The following is a 20,811-nucleotide window of genomic DNA, read 5'->3' as shown; positions in this document are numbered from 1 at the left end:
TCTGGGACACAGCGGGGAAAGCAGCGCATGCGTGATCCTTGCTATGCCCACCAAAAAGCTGCTTGTTGCTGACCAGAGGAGCGCATGCGTGAAGCTTTCCGCTGAGCCGCTATTGAGGGGCATTGAGTCAGTGAGTGGAAGAGGTTTGTTTGAAACAGGCCGCAATGGAGAGACCAGCGCCCAGGGAAGCGAGGGAACAGCAGGCTCCTTCCAGCAGCGCATCGAGATGTGAGTCTGGGACACAGAGTGGGCTCCGAGACCGGCATTGATTCGGGCTCAGTTCAGGGAGACCCGGGGACTGTTGGTAAGAGGCCGAGCGGAGCAGGATAATAAAATGTGAGGCTGGATGAGCACAGCAGGCCAAGCAGCATCTCAGGAGCACAAAAGCTGACGTTTCGGGCCGAGACCCTTTATCAGAGAGCGGAGCAGGAACTGGTCCCGGAACTTGGAGTGAGCGGCCTGGGGGCGGGGAGAGGGAGGCCTTTCTCGGGCTGTGTGTGGGCCTGCTGAGGGAGACGCAGCGGCAAGAAGCTGCTGCTGGGGGTCAGGCTTGTAGCTTTTAGTCTTCTAAACACTGATGGAAATTCATTGTTTGGCTGCTGTTTCACGCTGTTAGTTGCGAGTTTGCATTGAACCGTGAATAAAACAAAGCAGTGTGTGCAAACGGGCTCATCCCGCGAAGGAGAAACATGGCAGTCACCGGATTAAGAGTTTCCAGCAAAATATTTGAAATCGTGCCTGTTGTGCTTCCCTTCAATAGTTCGTGTATTGGGAGCTGGATATTGAACCGTGTCAGCATTCCATTCGTGGATCTGGTTAGCTTTTGTATCTTAGTAAATTGTTTTAGAATTTCGCTAAAAGAAAGAGGAGGAACCCGGGTTAGTTGTGTAACCGGACCCTTTTCTGTTCGACTCGTTGGCTTTAAAACAAGGAATTATCATGAGTATTCACGAAATTTTCTATTGATGAGCTTTGATATTTTGAAACTCGGTAGATGTCGATTTACGGGAGAATTCTCTTTTGTCTTTCTCCAGGCAATTATCTGATGTGTCAAGACAATGTCACGTTTCCGTGGTGCAACACCAAGTGTGACTAGCTGCTCCTACTAACAGCAGGTATGTTCCCACTGTCAGAGCGGAGACTGCTTTCCACAGTCGCGGTTTAAGTAAGACTCGCATTGAACGCAATTTCCATAAAGAAACAATTAAACCAGCGAACAAATGCCACCAACAAAATACAAAATGTAACCTTTTTTTCCCTCTTCTCAATATAAACTAACCCAGTTCCAGTAAAGTTTATCTTTGACAGCCCATTGTCATTCACAGCATTTGAAGAGAATAGATTGAATTTATGTCACAAATATACTCTCAATAACTACATTGAATTCACATTAAGCGAGGGTATTTTTATAGTTATAATCCAGGTATACAACCTGATCACAAGGTTTAGAGCTGGATGAACACAACAGGCCAAGCAGCATCATAGGAGCAGGAAAGCTGATGTTTCTGATGAAAACTTTAGGCCCAAAATGTCAGCTTTCCTGCCCCTGAGATGCTGCTTGGCCTGCTGTCTTCATCCAGCTCCACACCTTGTTATCTCGGATTCTCCAGCATCTGCAGTTCCATTTAAGTCTGATACAAACAGATCAAGTTGTTACAATGACCATTATATGGAGTAGGTATTGAGTACAAATATAGATGGAAACTTTTGATGTTTATCAGTGACTGAGGACAGAAATAGTAAACAAAAACAGAACTTTCTGGAAAAGCTCAGCAGGCCTGGCAGCATGCGTGAAGAGAAATCAGAAATAATGTTTCGGATCCAGTGACCTTTGCGCAGAACTGAGGAAGTGTTTGAAAAGTTAACCATGATTTCTCTTCACGTGCTGCCAGACCTGCTTTGCGTTTCCTGCAAATTCCATGTTTGTTTCTGACTTGCAGCACCTGAAGTTTTTTGAGTTTTTATTTAGGACTAAAATTATCTTTTGATGAATGATGTCCCATACAAAGACACAGAAATTAAATAATGTGAAATGCAAATGCACTTTCTCTGCCAAAGCCTGACAAGTAGAGAATGCAGCATGGTCTGTCAGATACAGAATAAAATTCTCCAAATAAATAAATGAAAAAAAAACTCAATATCCCAGTACACAAAGTGAAACTAAGTATCTCAGTAAAACTGGAAACAGCCTACACTGACTCACAGGGCCAGCTTTTTTAAAAGAAAAATAAGCTTGTCTGTCCATTTCTACATGATATCTTTACACTGACGCACTATCCAACACTTGGATTCATGAAAATGCCTCAGAAATACAGACCAAGTACATGTCAGAAGCAGGCCATTCAGCCCATTGTGCTTGCTCTAGAACATTTGTACTCTTCAACTGTTTCCACAAATTGTTGGGAATATAATCTGCTCTCCACCTCCTTACCCCCTCAGACTGACAGAAAGCTCATAAACTGCAAATGGAAATGGGGTTAAGGCTCACTCTCTACGCCCTCATAACTATTCTCTCAGATTGAAGCACAGTCACAGAATATCACTGGTGGCCAGAGAATAAAACTATTTTGATGCACAAGAGTAGAAATTGATTATTTTGGATTGAGAACTTCACTCTCACAGTCACACAGCAAAAACTGGTGTTTGCAACAATTACTAAACTCACAAATGGACATAACAGAAACGGAAAGGCATACATTAATAGTTGCTCTTGTTCACGTTGCAGTAACTGACAAGAAAAGAATGATAATAACTCTCACATTCTCATTGTTCAAAACAGGAGAGGGGTTTGACAGTTAATAGGAGGGCCGTGGGAAGTGTTCCCCAACAAAGACGCCAAGGTGTTTGTGTGCGTAGTTCATTGAAAGTGGAGTCGCAAGTAGATAAGGTGGTGAAGCAAGTGTTTGCCTTCATTGGTCAATGCATTGAGAATAGGAGTTGAGATGTCATGTTGTGGCTGTACAGGAAATGTTTTGGGTCCACTTTTACTGCTTAAAGTTCTGGCCAAACTGCTGTCGGAAGGAAGTTGTTGAACTGGAGAGGGCGCAGCAAATATTTACAGAGATGTTAGCTGGACCAGATGGTGTGAACTGTTTGGAGAGGGTGAACAGGCTCGGGCGTTCTCCCCTGCAGCGTCAGAGACCGAGGGGTGACCTTGTAGAGGTTTATAAAGTCATGAGGGGCATGGATAGGGTGAATAGCCATGGTCTCTTTTTCTCGGGTGGTGGAGCCGAAACCTTAAGGGCATAGGTTTACAGTGAGAGGGTCAATGTTAAAAGAGACCTGAGGGAGATTTCTTTAGTGCAGAGTGTGGGGCATGTCTGAAACAAGCTGACAGAGGTACGCCTTGTGGAGGGTACAATGATAAGTTTTAAACACCATTGGACGGGTAGATGAACAGGTCGACATGAGAGGGATATGTGCAAAATGCTGGCAAATGGGACGAGGTCAGATTGGGATGTTAATCTATTGCAGACCAGTTGGATGAAAGGGTCTGTTCCCATTCTGTTTCACTCATGGACGCTGTGATGCTCGAACTGATTCTGTACATAAATACAGATACTGCAAGGACAGGTCAGACTCTGGGTATCCTGCAGTGAGTGTCTGGTCTCCTGCTTCCCCAAATCCTGTCCAACATCTAATGTGATCAAGTCAGGAATGTGATGGTTTAGCCCCACTTACCCGGATGAGTGCAGCTTCACAAACACACCAGAAGCAAGATACCATCCAGGAGAGAAACACTTGATTGGCTCCACATCCGCAAACGTCCATTCCCTCAGACACCAATACTCAAGCAGCAATGTGTGCCTTCCAGAAGATGCACAGCTGGAATTCACCAATGCTCCATAGACAGTGCCTTCCAAGCCCACGACCACTTCCATCTAGATACCACTGTGACACAGGGTGTCATCCAATACTTATGTGTTGCTTCAGTGAGAATGTCCCATTTCTTTCATTTCTCTGTATGTTCTTTCAACATTGAATTAATACTTATGGGATAAACTTCAAGGTGAATGAATACGATAGTTAACAGCTCACTTGGATCAGATATTGTCATTGAACAGTGGAGCAAATTGAATGGGCCAAATTTTCAATCCACTTCTTTGATTCCCTGCAGGAGTGAAACTCCAGACCTTGGACAAAGACTCGGGGCAGGCAGAATTCAGGCCCGTGGCAGTATTTCGTCAACCAGTCACCAGATCAAGCGGGGAGAGGGCCACAGCCACCCCTCTTGAAGATGCAGTTACATCATTAATTTTTAGCTCAGATTGGAAAGCGATTGATGACACTCTGATTCTCACAGTGGAATACAGTATTATACATTTTGTTGCAGTGATTCAATGCAACGGGATCACTGTGCCTTTCCCCTTATTCTATACAACAAATCCTTTGAAACTCCTAACTGAAGATGGGCCCTCTATTAGCCAGGCCAAGAGTCGCCACAATCACATAATGTTTAACAGACAATGTAATCACCAGGCCATGGGATCTTTCCATGCATCTATTAATTCGCTTTTCAAAGTTACTGGCTGTACACCTTCAGTCATGCCCCAGAATCGCTTACCTATCAGGCTAGCTTGAATTCTGCAGTCAATTGTATTAATTTTGTGTCTCTATTAAATTCTGTTACTCCTCTTATTTTCCCACTGTCTGAATTATAATAAAACAGACAGTTGACTCCTACTAGGAGGCCAGGCAGCATCAGAGTATCAGGAAAGTTGATGCTTCTGAAGAAGAGTCCTGACCCACAACTTAAACTTTCCTGCACCTCTGATGCTGCCTGGCCTGCTGTGTTCCTCCAGCTCCACATTGTGTTATCTCCAACTGCAGCATTGGCAGGGCTTACTATTGCTGAGTTGATTCTTACGACTTGCTGTGAGATTCATGATATTAATTGTATTCTAAAGTGAGTTTTATTTGAAGCATTATGCTTACCCTACTCTTAGCTCTGATGGAGCTAATGAATTGTGAGCCATTTGCTTCTTATTGGATGCACCAGGCATTCCTTTAGTGACATAGGAAACCTTCTGGTGACTAATTAACTTTCATACCCATGTTTGAATCTTCTCCCCTAATGCTTATATATAGATTTAGAATTACATTGAAATCCATCTGAAGGATCTTTAACTGGAACCAATTTCTTAATAGCGTGAATATTGCTGCAAGATGGAGTTATCTGCTGTTTTCATGATTAGCTAGGCCAGCTGTCTTTGGGATGATTGACACCCCTCGTCCTAACTAACTATATTCATCTAATGGGACAACATCCTTTCATTAAAGGGACTGAAGTCAATTGCTTATCAATTTTAATGAACTTGTTTGATTCTGTAGATTTTTTTATGAGCCATAATCCCATGAGTTCAACTGTTTGTTTCTTGCAGAATTTACTGTCCCCTTCAATCTTTGTTGCAAACCTTCAAACTGTCTCCAACAAATCTTGCAGCTGTTGTTTGTGCAATGCTCCCTTTTGCCTCGGAATAACCTCTTCTCAAAAGTACCATTGTGTCTTTGTTAAATGCTGGAGCAGGCTTTCTTCATTCGTTCTGTTTAACCACGTGTCAGTCATAGGCAGCAGGGCTAGAGGAACAGCTTAGCTGCCAGCCATTTGGTGTCTCTTCGACTTGGGCAGCCCGAACATTGCTCATTCAATTCTGAGATAGCTGGAGGCAGGGAGTTATTAACATGACCTGGGAAAGAGCTCTATTATTGCTCCACAAAGGGCCGACGCCTCAGGTTGAAGCATTCTCTGCCCTTTTCCCCACAGCCCCAGTTGCTTTCTTCACAGTGGGAGAGAAGGGAATTAGGGAATGACCCATTGATGTTTGTTGTTGGGAATTATTGGGAAAAGCAGTCCATGCCATTGGTGGCCCTGCCCCAAATGCTGCTTGTTTGGCTACTGTTTCACACTGTTTATCGTCATTGTGCAAAGAATAGTGGAAACACAGGCAAGATGGTGGAAATATAAGAATCCTGTAAAGGACGCAGATTGGAGTCAATAGATTATATGTCTCGAGCAAAAACATTTGAAATAGTGTCTGTTGTGCTTCTTTACAACAGTTAGTGTGTTGGGATCTGGTAACACAAACTGTGTCAATATTACAGCATCCTCAGGTAGCACCTTTAGATGCAGCTGTGCAATTGTTCAGTTTCTGGACCTCGCTGAGTTAGACCTGTGTTTGAATTGATGGCTTCAAAGAAAAGGCCGAAGTCTCACGATTTGTGTGATAGTCCAATAGGCTTATTTTAAAATCTCAAGCTTTTGGAGCTCTGCTGCATTGTCAGGTGAAGTTGAAGAAAAGAAACATCCTAATAATTATCAACTGAATGTACGTTAATCTGTTTGAGATTGTCAAACCTGGCTGATGCTGATTTACAGAATGTTTCTCTTCTGTTTTAATCCAGGCAAATACATGAAGGACCAAGACAGTGTATCATTTCCTTGGTGCAAAGCCAAGTGTGAGCAGCTGCTTCTCACAAACAGCAGGTATGTTACCGCTGTCAGAATGGATCATTTCCACAGGCGTCGAGCAGTTTGAGTCAGAGACACGGTGATCTCAATTTCCAGAGAAATGCATTCAAGCCAACAGTCAAATACAAGCAACAAAATACAAGTAGTTTGTTTTCTCTCTTCCCAATGCACACCTCCTCGGTTGCTATAATTTTCTTCATTCATAGCCTACTGATATTTACAACATTTTTGAAAAGTCACAGACTGAATCTTCATCTGAGACAGACACCGAGGAACTGCACTAAATCTGCATTTAGTAAGCATGTTTTTCAAGTTACTGTCAAGTGAAGAAATAGTTCATGCAGTTACATAGTTACTTCGCACAGTGTGAGTACAGATATGGAAGAAAACATTCACGTTATCAGTAACTGAGCAGGACGGTGTCTATGTTTTGACAAATTGATGTCCCATGCATAGAGAGAAGAATTAAATAATGTGACTTCCAAATGCGTGACATAAAATGGTTACTGAGAGCACATAACATAAACTGCACATGCGCGCGCACACACACGCACCGACTTACTGAGTGATTTACAATGTATTCCAAATACACAGATGCACTGTTCCAACACACATTCCTCAACATCTAATAGCCATGAAGACCATGTACACTTCAAGCCTCAGCACATGTAACACTAAAAATGATTTCTACTCTCAGATTTCAGGTCAGAGAGCGAGCCTTCTATGAAAGAGACAAACAGAACAAAAAGTGAGCTCAGTTCTCCAATCTCCATGCACTCCCTGTAGGATTTAACTGCATGGTAATGGCCATGGTCATAAATTAAGTATCAATTGTTTGCGACATCATCAAAAAAAATTGTGTGAATTTTTTGACATAATTACTTCCCATGAAGTAGTCCAAGTAGTAGATTGAACAAGAGATTCATTGTACCTCCAAATATCTCACGGTGTCTTAGACTGAGAGAGGTAACTGAAGTTTTTTTTTTCCTTTTGTACAAACTGGAGGAATTGCATATCAGGACAAGTATCAGATTGAAACCTATATTGCCATTGAATTTGTTTACCCCACAAACTGAATAGCAGAACCCACTGCCGAATATAAAGTTTTAAATCTACCTGAAGGAAATTAAATATTGACCTGAAAACAGGCAGAAAATAACATATGTTCAAGCAGATACCAAGTTTTTTGACTTACAATTAAGAATGATTCGTACAGTGAACTTGCAACAAAAATGTGCACATTAAACTCAACACATTCAAACCAGAGACTGACCAATATTAGAATAAAACTTAAACTGTACCATAGAATGAATATTGTGGAACATACTCAAACTTCAGCCGCACTGCTAGAGTTAGCGAATGGTATAAACACTGACGGTTTCACTTACAGCACCTTACATAGCTGCAGATAAAATCTTATTCATGTTAATGAGCAGATATTTGAACATCAAAGAAAACCTGCAGATGTTGAAAGAGCAATATTCAGCTGAAACTGACAGTCACAGATCGATAACTTCACTTGCACATTTACACAGCAGAAACTTGACAGGGAGAGAATGATAATTGCATTTACAAATCAGATAGCGACAGGTATAGCTTAATAATTAGTTTCTCAGATTTACAGGGCAGGGTCTGACTGGCAGAAATGAGAGAAAATACTCTCTCAGCCAGAGAGAAGAAAGTGACAATCACATATCATTGAGGCAGAGAGTAGTAGTAGAAGGGAGTTTCTCAAATTGGAGACCTGTGACCGGTCGTGTTCCACAGGGATCTGTGCTGGGACCACTGTTGTTTGTGATATACATAAATGATCTGGAGGAAGGTGTAGGTGGTCTGTGCAGCAAGTTTGCGGATGACATTAAGATTGGTGGAGTAGCAGATAGTGAGGGGGACTGTCAGAGATGACAGCAGAATATAAATAGACTGGAGAGTTGGGCAGATGGAGTTCAATCCGTGCAAATGCGAGGTGATGCATTTTGGAAGATTTAATTCAAGGGTGTACTATACAGTAAATGGAAGAGTCCTAGGGAAAATTGATGAACAGAGAGATCTGGGTGTTCAGGTCCTTTGTTCCCTGAAGGTGGCAACGCAGGTCAATAGTGTGGTCAAGAAGGCATATGGCATGCTTTCCTTCATCGGACGGGGTATTGAGTACAAGAGTTGGCAGGTCATGTTACAGTTGTATCAGACATTAGTTCGGCCACATTTAGAATACTGTGTACAGTTCTGGTCGCCAGATCACCAACAGGATGTGGACTGTTTGGAGAGGGTGCAGGGGAGGTTTACCAGGATGTTGCCTGGTATGGAGGGTGCTGGCTATGAAGAGAGGTTGAGTAGATTAGGATTATTTTCATTAGAAAGACGGAGAGTGAGGCGGGGATCTGAATGAGGTCTACAAAATCATGAGGGATATAGACAGGGTGGATAGCAAGAAGCTTTTTCCCAGTGTGGGGGACTCAATTACTATGGGTCCTGAGTTCAAAGTGAGAGGATGAAAGGTTAAGGGAGATATGTGTGGAAAGTTCTTTATACAGAGGGTGACGGGTGCCTCGAATGCGTTGCCAGTGGAGGTAGTAGATGCAGACACATTAGCATTTTTTGAGATCTATTTGGACAGGTATCTGGATGGGCAGGGAGCAAAGGGACACAGACCCTTAGAAAATAGATGACAGGTTAGACAGAGGATCTCGATCGGCACAGGCTTGGAGGGCGGAAGGGTATTTTCCTGTGCTGTAATTTTCTTTGTTCTCTTTATTCTTTGTATATCGATAACTACACTCTTGTCTTCACGTATCAGAAAACGACAGGGACAATGACAATTATGCACACATTCAGAATGCAAAATAACTGACAGGTACAGATTGATAAATATATGCACACATTATGAAAATGTAGAGATTGTGATCTATATTTGCACATTCACAGAAATTTGACATTTTTTTTGCAATGCACTCCCACATTCATGACGCAGGAATGGATGGGTATTGATTGACAACTAAACTCACATATGACACAGCAGAAACTGAGAGGGACAGTTTGATAATTACAATCACATCTTCACGAGCAGCTACTGACAAATACAGATCAATAGCTACACCCAGTTCTTCACAAAACCAAAGTTAACAGGTACAGATTAATAACTAAATTCCTGTCTTGATGATACAGAAACTGCTAGGTACAGGTTTATAAAAATGCTCACACATTCCCCAAGCAGAAACTGACAGGAATATATTGAAAACAAAACCTCAGTTTCTGCTCCATGAATGTATCAGGGATAGACTGACAATTACACAAACACATTTGAATATTCTGATTTCAGATACTGACAGGGACAGATTGACAACTTCATTCATTGACACACACACACACACACATACACCCCTGAAACTGACGGGCAAACTATGATAAATGTATTCACACCTCTACAACTTTCTGAAGAAGGGCCCAGGCCCGAAACATCAGCTTTCCTGTTCCTCTGATGCTGCTTAGCATGCTGTGTTCATCCAGCTCTGTGCCTTGTTATAACAGATTTATAACTACACTGTCAGATACACACGGGAGAAACTGAAAGTTACAGATTGGTAAATATGCTCATGCTGGCATGCAGCAAAAACTGACACAAAAAAAAAACAGCTCCTGTAAACCGTCATCAGATGGGTTTGAAAACATTTAACTGATCAATTCAACATCTAGCTAATAAGCATTCAGATATTTAGATTATCACCAGGAATTCTAACAGAACTGTGGGTCTGATTGCACTCTTGCCCTGAGCTGCACTACATTTGATCAATTTTAAAAACTTCAACTCTAATTGAGTGATGCACAGAAAGTAACTAACACCCGTACAGCTCCATGACTAGAACTACCTAATGCAAGCTTGTCTGTGCATATGTGTTTAGTTACTGATCCATGCATGTCAGTTGCTACCTGTTGAATGTGTGAGTGTAGTTATCAATGTGTCCCTCTAAATCTTTGGCAAATTACTTCTGTATTACACAGCAGAGACTGACAGGGAAACATTGGTCTAGACCAATCAATCATTGTAAAAATGGTACAGAACAGAAGGAGGTCATTTGGTGCATCATGTCCATGCTGACCCAAACACCCCCAGATGGGCATCACAATCACATCTTCCTGCACACATCCCATAGCCCTGCAGGTTTCATTCTATTATCCTTCAGAACTTGGTCCATATGTGACAGACCATCAAAAGAGGAGAGCCAAATTATTTTGTGAAGAATTTGGAAACTAAAATTTAACACTGAGGACCATTGGGTGAGTACCCAGGTTTTAGATAATGAGATTTTTTTTTTGAAAAGAACCGTTGTTATGGAACAAGATGGACAGCCACACTCCATTGATCCTTCAGTCTTCCTGCATTCGAAAACTGAGCATTTTAAATGTTTCATGTGAAGTGGAGAGCCAGTTACGATTTAAATTATTATTTTTTTAAATAAATGTCCATGATTATAAAATCTTCTAGCGTACAACAGAACAAAAAAATTCTAGTTCCACAAGATGAAGAATTTGAGAACAATCCTGCGATAAAGGTGGAGATGGTAGTTCCCCTGCCACCGTGATACATTTATGGAAATTGAATGCTGGCTGAATGGATGTAATTATTGGCTTGTTGTTTCTATCATTGCTGGCTTGGAGAGACAGGACTGTTTGCTGTGCTGTTGTTGTCTATGACTAGATATGTGTGAGTGATAATCATTTTGTATAGATCATGTATCTGTTGCTGGAGTTTAAATGGAACTCCATAGCTGTTAGTCCTTGGATCACATCTTTAGTTATGATGTCTGTATTTTGAACTAGTTCTGAGTCAGTCAGTACCTGTACCTGTCAGTCCATCCACGTGGAAACAAAGCAAGTAGTATTACAGGTCCCGTCACACTTCCTCAGAACAGAGGTTCAACTTCAGAACATTCATTTCCATACTCATATGCTGATAGACTTGCTGAGATTTTGCAGCAATTTCTACTTTTGTTGCTGATTTCCAGCATCTGCAGTTCCTTGGTTTTTCTCATTTGTCAGGCATGTGTGTTTGAAGTTGTCATGATTTGATAAATGTATGCACACATTATAAAAATGTAGAGATTGAGATGAATGAAATGACATGAATGGATCAGTAACTAAACTCATATGCACAGGCAAGCTTGCATTAGGTAGTTCCAGTCATGGAGCTGTACGGGGGTTGGTTACTTTCTGTGCATCACTCAGAGTTGAATTTTTCAAAATTGATCAAATGTAGTGCAGCTCAGGGCAAGAGTGCAATCAGGCCCACAGTTCTGTTAGAATTCCTGGTGATAATCTAAATATCTGAATGTTTATTAGCGAAATGTTGAATTGATCAGTTAAATGTTTTCAAACCCATCTGATGACGGTTTACAGGAGCTATCTGTTTTTTCCTTCCTGCAGACAAACGCTTGAAGGAACAAGGCAATGTATCATTTCTTCAGTACAAAGCCAATTGTGACCAGCTCGTCCTAACAAACAGCAGGTATGTTCCCACTGTCACAGCAGAGAACGTCCTTTCCACAGTCACAGACAGATTGAGTCAGACACCGTTGAACTTTAATTTCCAGTCAGACACGTTCAAACCGACAATAAAACAACACGGAGGAATGCCACTTTATTTTGCTTCTCTCTCCATTCAAAATACCCAGTTCAAACAGATTTCACCTAACATAACCCATTGACATTTACACCATTTTTGAAGATGGGTAGACTGAATCCTTATCCAAAGTATACCCTCAGGACTTGAAGAAAATCTGCATAGAATTACTCTGATATCAACTCCACATAATGAATCACGCTTCCACGGATAATATTTTTGGCTGCCTGAAACCTAATCCACTTTAAGGAGTAGAAAGTGACCAGTACGCATGGATACCTAACCTCACACATTCGTATTGTAGGGTCAGACGAAAAAAATAGTATTTGACCATATTGATACTTCAGAAACTGCAAGTAAAAGGTTGATTAAAAATGTTCACATAGTCACATAATAGAAACTATCATGCATATATTCATTGATGTACTCGCTTTCACAGAGACTGAAACTGGCAGGAATATATTGATGATAACACTCCCAATTTCACAGAGCATCAAGTGACAGCTACAAACTTAGAACTGCAATCACAAATCCACAGAGAGACAGGCATGGATTGCTGACTGTACTCAAATATTCAGAGTAGGTTCTCACAGGTACATCTTGGTAACTGGACGCTCAAATTGACAGAGAAGCAAATGATAGGTGCATGTTGCTTTCATGCACATATCCAAATGGACGAACTTGACAGGAACAGATTGATAACAACCTTGGACATAGCAAGAACTGCAGATGCTGGAATCAGCCTTCCCAGTTACACACAGCATAAACTGACTGACATGTACAGTTTGATAATTACTCTCATTCACAGAGCGGAATCTGAAACGTCCTTATTGATAACTGTACTCACATGGCCACCAAGCGGAAACTGACAGAGTTTGATCACAGTGACAGTTAAATTGCGGAAATTGACAGATACATGTTGATAATTACTTTCACGCTTGCCTTGCAGGAAATGTCAGGGTCAGTTCATTAAATACGATGCTGTTGACTTGCTCACTGAGCTTGTAAGTTTGTTCACAGACATTTCATCACCATACGACATAACATCATCAGTGCACCGTGAATGAAACGTTGGTATTCTGTCCTTCTTGCTATTTATGTGCCTCACTTTGCTGGGGTGGTGAGCATCACTTCCAGATTGGTTTCTTAGTGGTTGGTGTGTGGTGTCCAGCTGGACATGTTTGTTTATGGAGTTCTAGTTTGAACTCTCGTGCATGTCTTTGTTTGGGATGTCCTCTGATGGCTACGTTGTCCCAGTCAAACAGGTGTCCCTCTTTATCCATGTGCATTAAGGTGAGTGATAGTTGGCCATGACTTTTGGCAGCGAGTTGATGTCCATGAATCCTGATGGCGGGTTTTCTCCCGGTTTGCCTTGGGTAAGGTTTGTGGCAGTATTTGCATGGTATCTTGTAAATCGCATTGGTTCTGCTAATTGTGAATGTTGGATCCTTCATTCTCAACAGCGGCTGTCAGTTCGTGGGCTATCATGATTCTTACGTGGTAGAGTTACCTGGTGGTTATTTCACACCCTCAGTGCATAGTCTGGTGACTACTATCACTGGATGTGTTGTGTCTTCCTGTTGCCATCAGTTGTGTGGCATCTGCGAACAATGCATTTTGGGTAACTGTCATTTCTAAAGACACTATCTGTGTTCTTCCTTGGCTTTATGAAACTCCGGGATGCTGCAGTGTGTTGTGGCTCACTTGAACAGGGAAAGCTAGCTCATTGGATTCAAAATTGGCTTGATGGTACAAAGCAGAGGGTGACAGTTGAAGATTCTTTCTCGGACTGGAGGCCTGTGACTTGTGGTGTGCCACAGGGATTGGTGCTGGGACCTTTGTTATTTGTTATTGACATAAATGATCTGGATGTGAATGTGCAAAGCATGATTAGTAAGTTTACAGATGATGCAATGTTAGGCAGTATCGTTCATAGTGGGGAAGGTTATCGAAAATTACAGAGGGATCTTAATCAGATGGGGAAGTGGGCTAAGGATGGGAAAATGCAATTCAATGGAGATAAGTGTGAGGTGTTGTACTTTGGAATGTCAAACTACAGTAAGCCTTTTACAGCAAATGGTAACGTCCTGAGTAGTGATGTGGTACAGAGGGTCCAAGGAGTACAGGTACGTAGTATGTTTAAAGCAGTGTCACAGGTGGATAGGGTGCTGAAGAAGGAATTCAGCATGCTGGCCTTCATTGATCGAGGCATTTTGAATAGACATGGAGTATTGTGTACAGTTTTGGTCACCCTGTTGTAAAAAAGACCGAGTTCAACTAGAAAGCGTTCAAAGAAAATTTATGCAGGACTAGTGGTCCTGGGTTATGGTGAGATGTTGGCCAGGGTAGGACTTTATTTCTTGGACCGTAGGAGAATGAAGTGTGACCTTATTCAGATGTATAAAATCATGAGCACCAGAGGTCGGATAAATGCATATCGTGTTTGGTTTTTTTCCCCCACAGATGAGGAATTGAAAACTAGAGGGCACAGGTTTCAGGTGAGAGGGGGCAAGAATTTAAGAAGGACCTGAGGGGTGCCAACTTCACAGAGAGAGTGGAGCACGTGTGGAATCAGCTGCCAGAGAAAGTTGTTGAGGCAGGCACAATATCAACACTAAACAAAAAATGAACATGTACATGGAAGGGAAGGATGTAGAGGGATATAATGTGGGCAGTTGGATCTAGCTGAGTGGGCACCACAGTCATCATGAACCAGTTTGGGTGGAAGGGCCTGTGTCCGTACTGTGTTACTATATGACCATAAGACGTAGGAGCAGAAATCAGGCTATTTGGCCCATCAAGTCTGCTCCGCCATTCAATCATGACTGAGACGTTCCTTAAGCCAATTCTCCTGCCTTCTTCCCATAACCTTGATCCCCTTGATAATCAAAAACCTATCTATCTCACCCTTAAATGTACACAATAACCCGGCCTCCACAGCCTTCTGTGGCAGTGAATTCCATTGATTCACCACTCTCTGGCTGAAGAAGTTTCTCCTTATCTCTGTTCTAAAATGTCTTCCCTTTACTTGAAGGCTGTGCCCTTGGGTCCTAGTCTCTCCTACCAATGGAAGGATCTTCCCAACATCCACTCTGTCCAGGCATTCAGTAGTCTAAGTTTTGATTATCATCCTTCTAAACTCCAAAGAGTACAGTCCCAGAATCCTCAACATTGCTCATATGTTCAGCTTTTCATTCCTGGGACCATTCCCGTGAACCTCCTCTGAACCTGCTCCAGGGGCAGTACATCCTTCCTGAGATATGGGGCCCAAAACTGCACATGCTACTTCAAATGTGGCCTGACTCGAGTCTTCCAAAGCCTCATAAGCACATCCTTTTTTTTAAACATCTTCAAGACCATAAGTCATAGGAGTGGAAGTAAGGCCATTCCGCCCATCAAGCCCATTCCACCATTTAAATCAAGGCTGGGCATTTCAACTCCACTTCCCTGCACTCTCCCTGTAGCCCTTGATTCCTTGTGAGATCAAGAATTTGTCAATCTCTGCCTTGAAGTCCTGGCAAAATAAATGCCAGTATTGCAGTTGCCTTCCTGACTACTGACTCAAACTGTGAGTTTACCGTGAGAGATTCCTGGAATTGAACTCCCAAGTCTCTTTGTACGCAAGACTTCTGAATTTTCTGCCCATTTAGAAAAGAGTCTATGCTTTTATTCTGGAGGGAGGATGGTAACTTCTTCAGGTCAGGCATCCCTGGAAGACGCTTTGCAGTGAAGTTAAAATTGTATCAGAGATAATTGTGACTGCAGATGCTGGAGAATCCGGACAAACCTCAGGGGATCTCTACACCACTGCAACTCTAGATTCCCCTCCACCTACCTCCTCCTCTATCCATCTTTGATCCACCTCCCAGTCTGTCCCTATTTATTTCAGAGCCCTCTTCCCCCTCCCACATTTCTGATCAAGGGTCTCGGCCCGAAACGTCAGCTTTTGTGCTCCTGAGATGCTGTTTGGCCTGCTGTGTTCATCCAGCTCCACACTTTTTTTTTAATCTCGGATTCTCCAGCATCTGCAGTTATCATTATCTCTCATGCTTTTATTCTCCTTAGCCAAGTGCATGACCTCACACTTTCCCACATTGTACTCCATCTACCACTTCTTTGCCCACTCACCTAACCTGTCCATTTCATAGTGCAGCCTCAGCACCTCAATACTACCTGTCACTCTACCTATTGTTGTATCATCTGCAAATGTAGTCAGAATGCAAACAGTTCCTTCATCCAGATCATTAATGTATAAAGCATGCCTTTTATCCCCACTCTCTGCTTTCTGCCAGGCAGCCAATCTTCTATCCATGCTAGCACCATGGGCCCTTCTGTTACTCAACAGCCTCCTGTGCGGCAGCTTGCCAAGGGGCTTTTCGAAGCCCAGGTAGATAACATCCATTGGCTCTCCTTGGTCTACCCTGCTTGTTACTTCCTTAAAGGATTTAAGCAGATTTGCCAGGCATGACTTCCCCTTGATGAAACCGTGCCTGGAGTGTTGGAGGCTGTGTTTATAAAATTTAGTGGTGTGGAAAGGGTGCATAATCAAGATCTTTTCCCCAGGATAGAAGAATGCAAAATGAGAGGGCATGGGTTTAAGTGACTGGGAAAGTCTTAAAATGAACCAAAGGTGTGCAATATTTGCACACAGAGCGGTGTGTGAATGGGTTGAATGCCAAAAGAAGTGCTGGAGGCTCTTACAACTACAACGTTTTAAAGGCATGTGGATGAGTATATGAATAGGAAGTGTTTCGTGGGATATGGACCAAATGCTAGTAAATGGAACTAGATTAATCTCGGATATCTGCTCTCCATGGACGAGGTGGACCGTGTACATCTCTCGGACTGTATGACGGGGACTGATTTATGAGAGAATAATCATCATTCATACTGCCTAAACAGACAGGGACAGATCGAGAACTGCACTCCCATTCTCATAATGCAGAGACTGACAGATATTCGGCAAAGTGTCCCTCAATAAACCCGAATGTCTGAACAATACAATCCTGCCCACAGCCTAATAAGGAAATCTCAGCTAGTGATGAAACAAGGTAACATTTCACTCACAAAAGATTACCATGAGCAGAATAAAACACCCTGTCACAATTAAAATCTCGGAGGTAGTGTTCAAAATGTTCGTGGATGACAGGAACAAGTTCAACTGCAAGGAGCTAGGAATTTGGTCCGTGTACAAAATTTCGGTTTGTGTTTCACATTTCGTTGCAGATCCGAACAGATCCACTTTGTGTTTCACACTAACCAATCACAGAAAGGCTAATCGCATGGTCTGACATTCTTGTAAACTACCCAATCAGGAACAAGACTTTTCCCCCATCCCTCATGAGCATTGCTGACGCGGTCAGGCTATAAAAAGCGAGCTCCGAGCCTGCTTCCGTTTATTGTGTCTGAAAGCGACCGACACGATGCCGGATGAGAAGAAAGCGCAGGCAACTTCCAAGAAGGGCGCCAAGAAAATCATCAAGAAGGCGCCGGGGAAAGGCGGCAAGACAAAGAAACGATCCAGGAAAGAAAGTTACGCCATCTACATCTATAAAGTGATGAAGCAGGTTCACCCCGACACCGGCATCTCCTCCAAGGCGATGAGCATCATGAACTCGTTCGTCAAGGATATTTTCGAGCGTATCGCGGGGGAGGCTTCCCGCCTGGCCCATTACAACAAGCGCAGCACCATCAGCTCCCGGGAGATCCAGACCGCGGTGCGGCTGCTGCTGCCTGGGGAGCTGGCCAAGCACGCCGTGTCGGAGGGTACAAAGGCGGTGACCAAGTACACCAGCTCCAAGTGAGACCCCACATTGTGCTGAGAAAAACACACATCCAAAACCCAACGGCTCTTTTCAGAGCCACCCACAATTTCAATGAAGCAGTTGAACCATTTTACGTTTGTAAATGATTCTCGGTGTCTATGGTTAATGTCCCTAATCTTTATCTTTGTTTACACAAACGTTCTAAACATTACCGTGCGGTCCCTGTCCCTCTGTCGGTTACTTTCGGTTGCCTTCCTACCCAGTCTCTCCTCCCTCGCTGTACAGAAAGCACATTCATCGTCACTCAGTCATTTTTTTTTCAACAACTCCTTTGTGTTCCAGTTATTATTTACCCCTTGATCAGGAATTTCACCCCCTGGAAAGAAAACTAACTGCTCGAGTCCCACGAACAGATGTTGGGGGATACTTGTCATTGAGGATATCAGCTGTCGGTGAGAGGCTTTCAAAATGAGCTGAGATAAAGCCCGAGCCAGGATTGCAGTCGCAAGTGTGAAACTGTGTTCAAGGACAATATGGGAGGGCAACTTCCAACTATGGTTTCAAGTTTTAACCCGTTCACCCCGAAAAACGTTGTGTAAGTTTTTATAAATACATCAGCGTGCACTTGTAATGTGAAAGTGAACTAAATTCAAAGAAAAATTAAACTGTTTATTCCTCTTTGTGAAACTTTTCCCCCTATATCCTACATGTTGGAGGGTTTTTCAAATTTGTCCCAATGGGGGTATGAACGCTGGATTTCACCCGTGGCAATGAAAAATTATGATCTCTTATTTGAGTCCCATTAAGAGAAATGCCGCGCGATTCCTTTTTCAATTTCCAAATTGTCAGGGAATTTTTCCGATTTTTTTTTCAGTTTGCAGTGTGTGGGGCTTTTTGCTGTCGGTGAGAGGCTTTCAAAATGAACCGAGACCGTCCGGAAAGACTGATCCAGCACAATAAGTGAGGGCTATTTTACAATGTTTTCGGAAAACGGTGTTGCTTAGGGAGTGACAGAGAGAGATTATGTGAAGTGGACATTTTTAACTAAAAGGAAATTAAATCGTAAGCATTAACGCAAAAATACTTGTAAAAACTCTTCCTCGTATTGCCCATATTGGCGGGCTTTTCAAATCGGACAGAAAACGGTTGATGATTTGGCGCCGGTATTTTCCTACGGTTTCCACGCAGAGGAATTTTGTTTTATTTTCAAATCTCCCCGCGGGTTCTATCCGGTTTTTCAGAAAGCTGGAAATGAGGCTTTCTGCAGTCGGCGGGAAAATTTCCAAGTGAACCGAGATAAAAGCAGAACAGCTGCCGGACTGGCATCGCAAAAGTAGAAACATTGTTGATCTTGTGCAATAGGGAGCGAGATTGTAAAATATTGTTTAAAGCAGTATTGAATTCAACGAGAAAGAAACAGTTGTGTGATACTTTGATTATTATATCCGGGTGTAGATGTGAATTAAATTCTATCTGTGCAGAGAATAACTTTCCGGCGGGCTTTTCTTTCCCCCTTCCGCTTAATGTTAAGTTTTTTCGCGGGGTGGAGGGAATTCAAGATCAAAAATAGTTGGTTTCAACTAGGCCGGGAAATCAGAGAGAGATGGTGTGACGTATATAGGTGTATTCTAAAAGTAAATTATCCGAAGTAAGAACGCATTCTTCTTTGTAAAACTTCTACCCATTTCGAAATTATTGGCGGGCTTCTCCAGTTTGAAAGAAAGCGGTTGATGATTTGGCGCCGGGATTTTCCGGCCTCCTCCCCGGGCCCTCTCCGGATTGGTGAGGGAAGCAGATATCTGATTGGGCATTGAAACGACCTTAAGGGATACTGAACAATGTGACCAATCAGCAATGGCCGCACCCCCATTCCTCCCGAAGGTATAAGAGGGCGGGATGTGGCCGCATTGCAGCATTTTCTGTGCAAGTGTTTGTGAGACTGTGGCGATGTCTGGGAGAGGAAAGGGCGGTGGCGGGAAAGCTCGTTCGAAGGCGAAGTCCCGGTCGTCCCGGGCCGGGCTGCAGTTCCCGGTGGGCCGTGTTCACAGGCTCCTGAGAAAGGGTAACTATGCTGAGCGTGTGGGTGCCGGAGCGCCGGTCTATCTGGCTGCGGTGCTCGAGTACCTGACGGCTGAAATCCTTGAGCTGGCCGGTAACGCGGCCCGGGACAACAAGAAGACCCGCATCATCCCCAGGCACCTCCAACTGGCCGTGCGCAACGACGAGGAGCTCAACAAGCTGCTTGGAGGGGTGACCATCGCTCAGGGCGGGGTGCTGCCTAATATTCAGGCCGTGCTGCTGCCCAAGAAAACCGCCGCTGGGAGCGCCACTAAAAAGTGAAGACACTTCTTGAATCTGACAACCCAAAGGCTCTTTTAAGAGCCACCCACAATATCAGTGAAAAGCAGCTAGACTTTCACTGCTGGCTAACTAATTTTCATTTTATGTGCAAACACGGTCCTCTAAACGCGCAAAAATCATCCCTTTTGTTTTCGCTTTAACAGTGATAAAACTAGAACGGGACGAATAAAGTTGGAGGGTTTGCTGCAGGGACAGCGACTGCGACTTTAAATAGTGACTCAAAGCGGTATCCCCATCCAGGGAACATGAGACATGGAATAGCTCGGCCCCAGAAAGATGCCATGCGAGACAGAACCGACCATCCTCAGAGGATCGAATACACTTGTGGGAGATTGGGCAAAATTTCGATTGCATGGCCGAAACTACAAAAATCATTTGTATAATGTGGCGGGTTTTGAAATTGGCGATTGTTTCCCACCCTCCTCCGGCAAGTTCAGTTACAGCTGGGAAAACGCCACGGGAAGCAATTCCCACACAGGCGGTTCAATTGGAAATGTATAAACTATAAAGGGTGGAATGCAGTACTTGAATTTGTTGTGATTACTGAAAATTTATAAACCTGATCGTCCCGAGTTGCCTCGTCTTCAATATCAATTCGT

General features: G+C 43.1%; 2 protein-coding genes and 1 long non-coding RNA gene across 4 annotated transcripts in view; all 3 read left to right on the top strand.

The window, feature by feature from the left end:
* The window catches only part of LOC132206969 (histone H2AX-like), a 270,361-nt gene extending 250,170 nt beyond the window's left edge, over positions 1–20,191 (top strand). The window contains exon 4 of the mRNA XM_059642110.1: positions 19,790–20,191. Coding sequence (XP_059498093.1) covers positions 19,790–20,191 — 402 coding nt within the window. The remainder of the gene's footprint in view (positions 1–19,789) is intronic.
* Positions 74–13,060, top strand: LOC132207068 (uncharacterized). 2 transcript variants are annotated; one of them, XR_009443294.1, is made up of 4 exons: positions 74–304; positions 1,035–1,115; positions 6,403–6,484; positions 11,891–13,060. It is a non-coding gene; the product is annotated as an uncharacterized LOC132207068 (long non-coding RNA). The 2 variants fall into 2 exon arrangements; XR_009443293.1 differs by lacking the exon at positions 11,891–13,060 and having other exon boundaries at positions 6,403–6,966.
* Positions 17,509–18,132, top strand: LOC132207028 (histone H2B 1/2-like). Its single transcript, XM_059642217.1, has one exon. The coding sequence runs from the start codon at positions 17,510–17,512 to the stop codon at positions 17,888–17,890; it is 381 nt and encodes a 126-aa protein (XP_059498200.1). The 5' UTR covers position 17,509; the 3' UTR covers positions 17,891–18,132.
* Positions 20,192–20,811: the final 620 nt, after the last annotated feature.

This window comes from Stegostoma tigrinum, chromosome 44, assembly GCF_030684315.1.
Source record: "Stegostoma tigrinum isolate sSteTig4 chromosome 44, sSteTig4.hap1, whole genome shotgun sequence".
Taxonomy (NCBI): Eukaryota; Metazoa; Chordata; class Chondrichthyes; order Orectolobiformes; family Stegostomatidae; genus Stegostoma; species Stegostoma tigrinum.
This window is presented reverse-complemented; position numbering and strand designations above follow the sequence as displayed.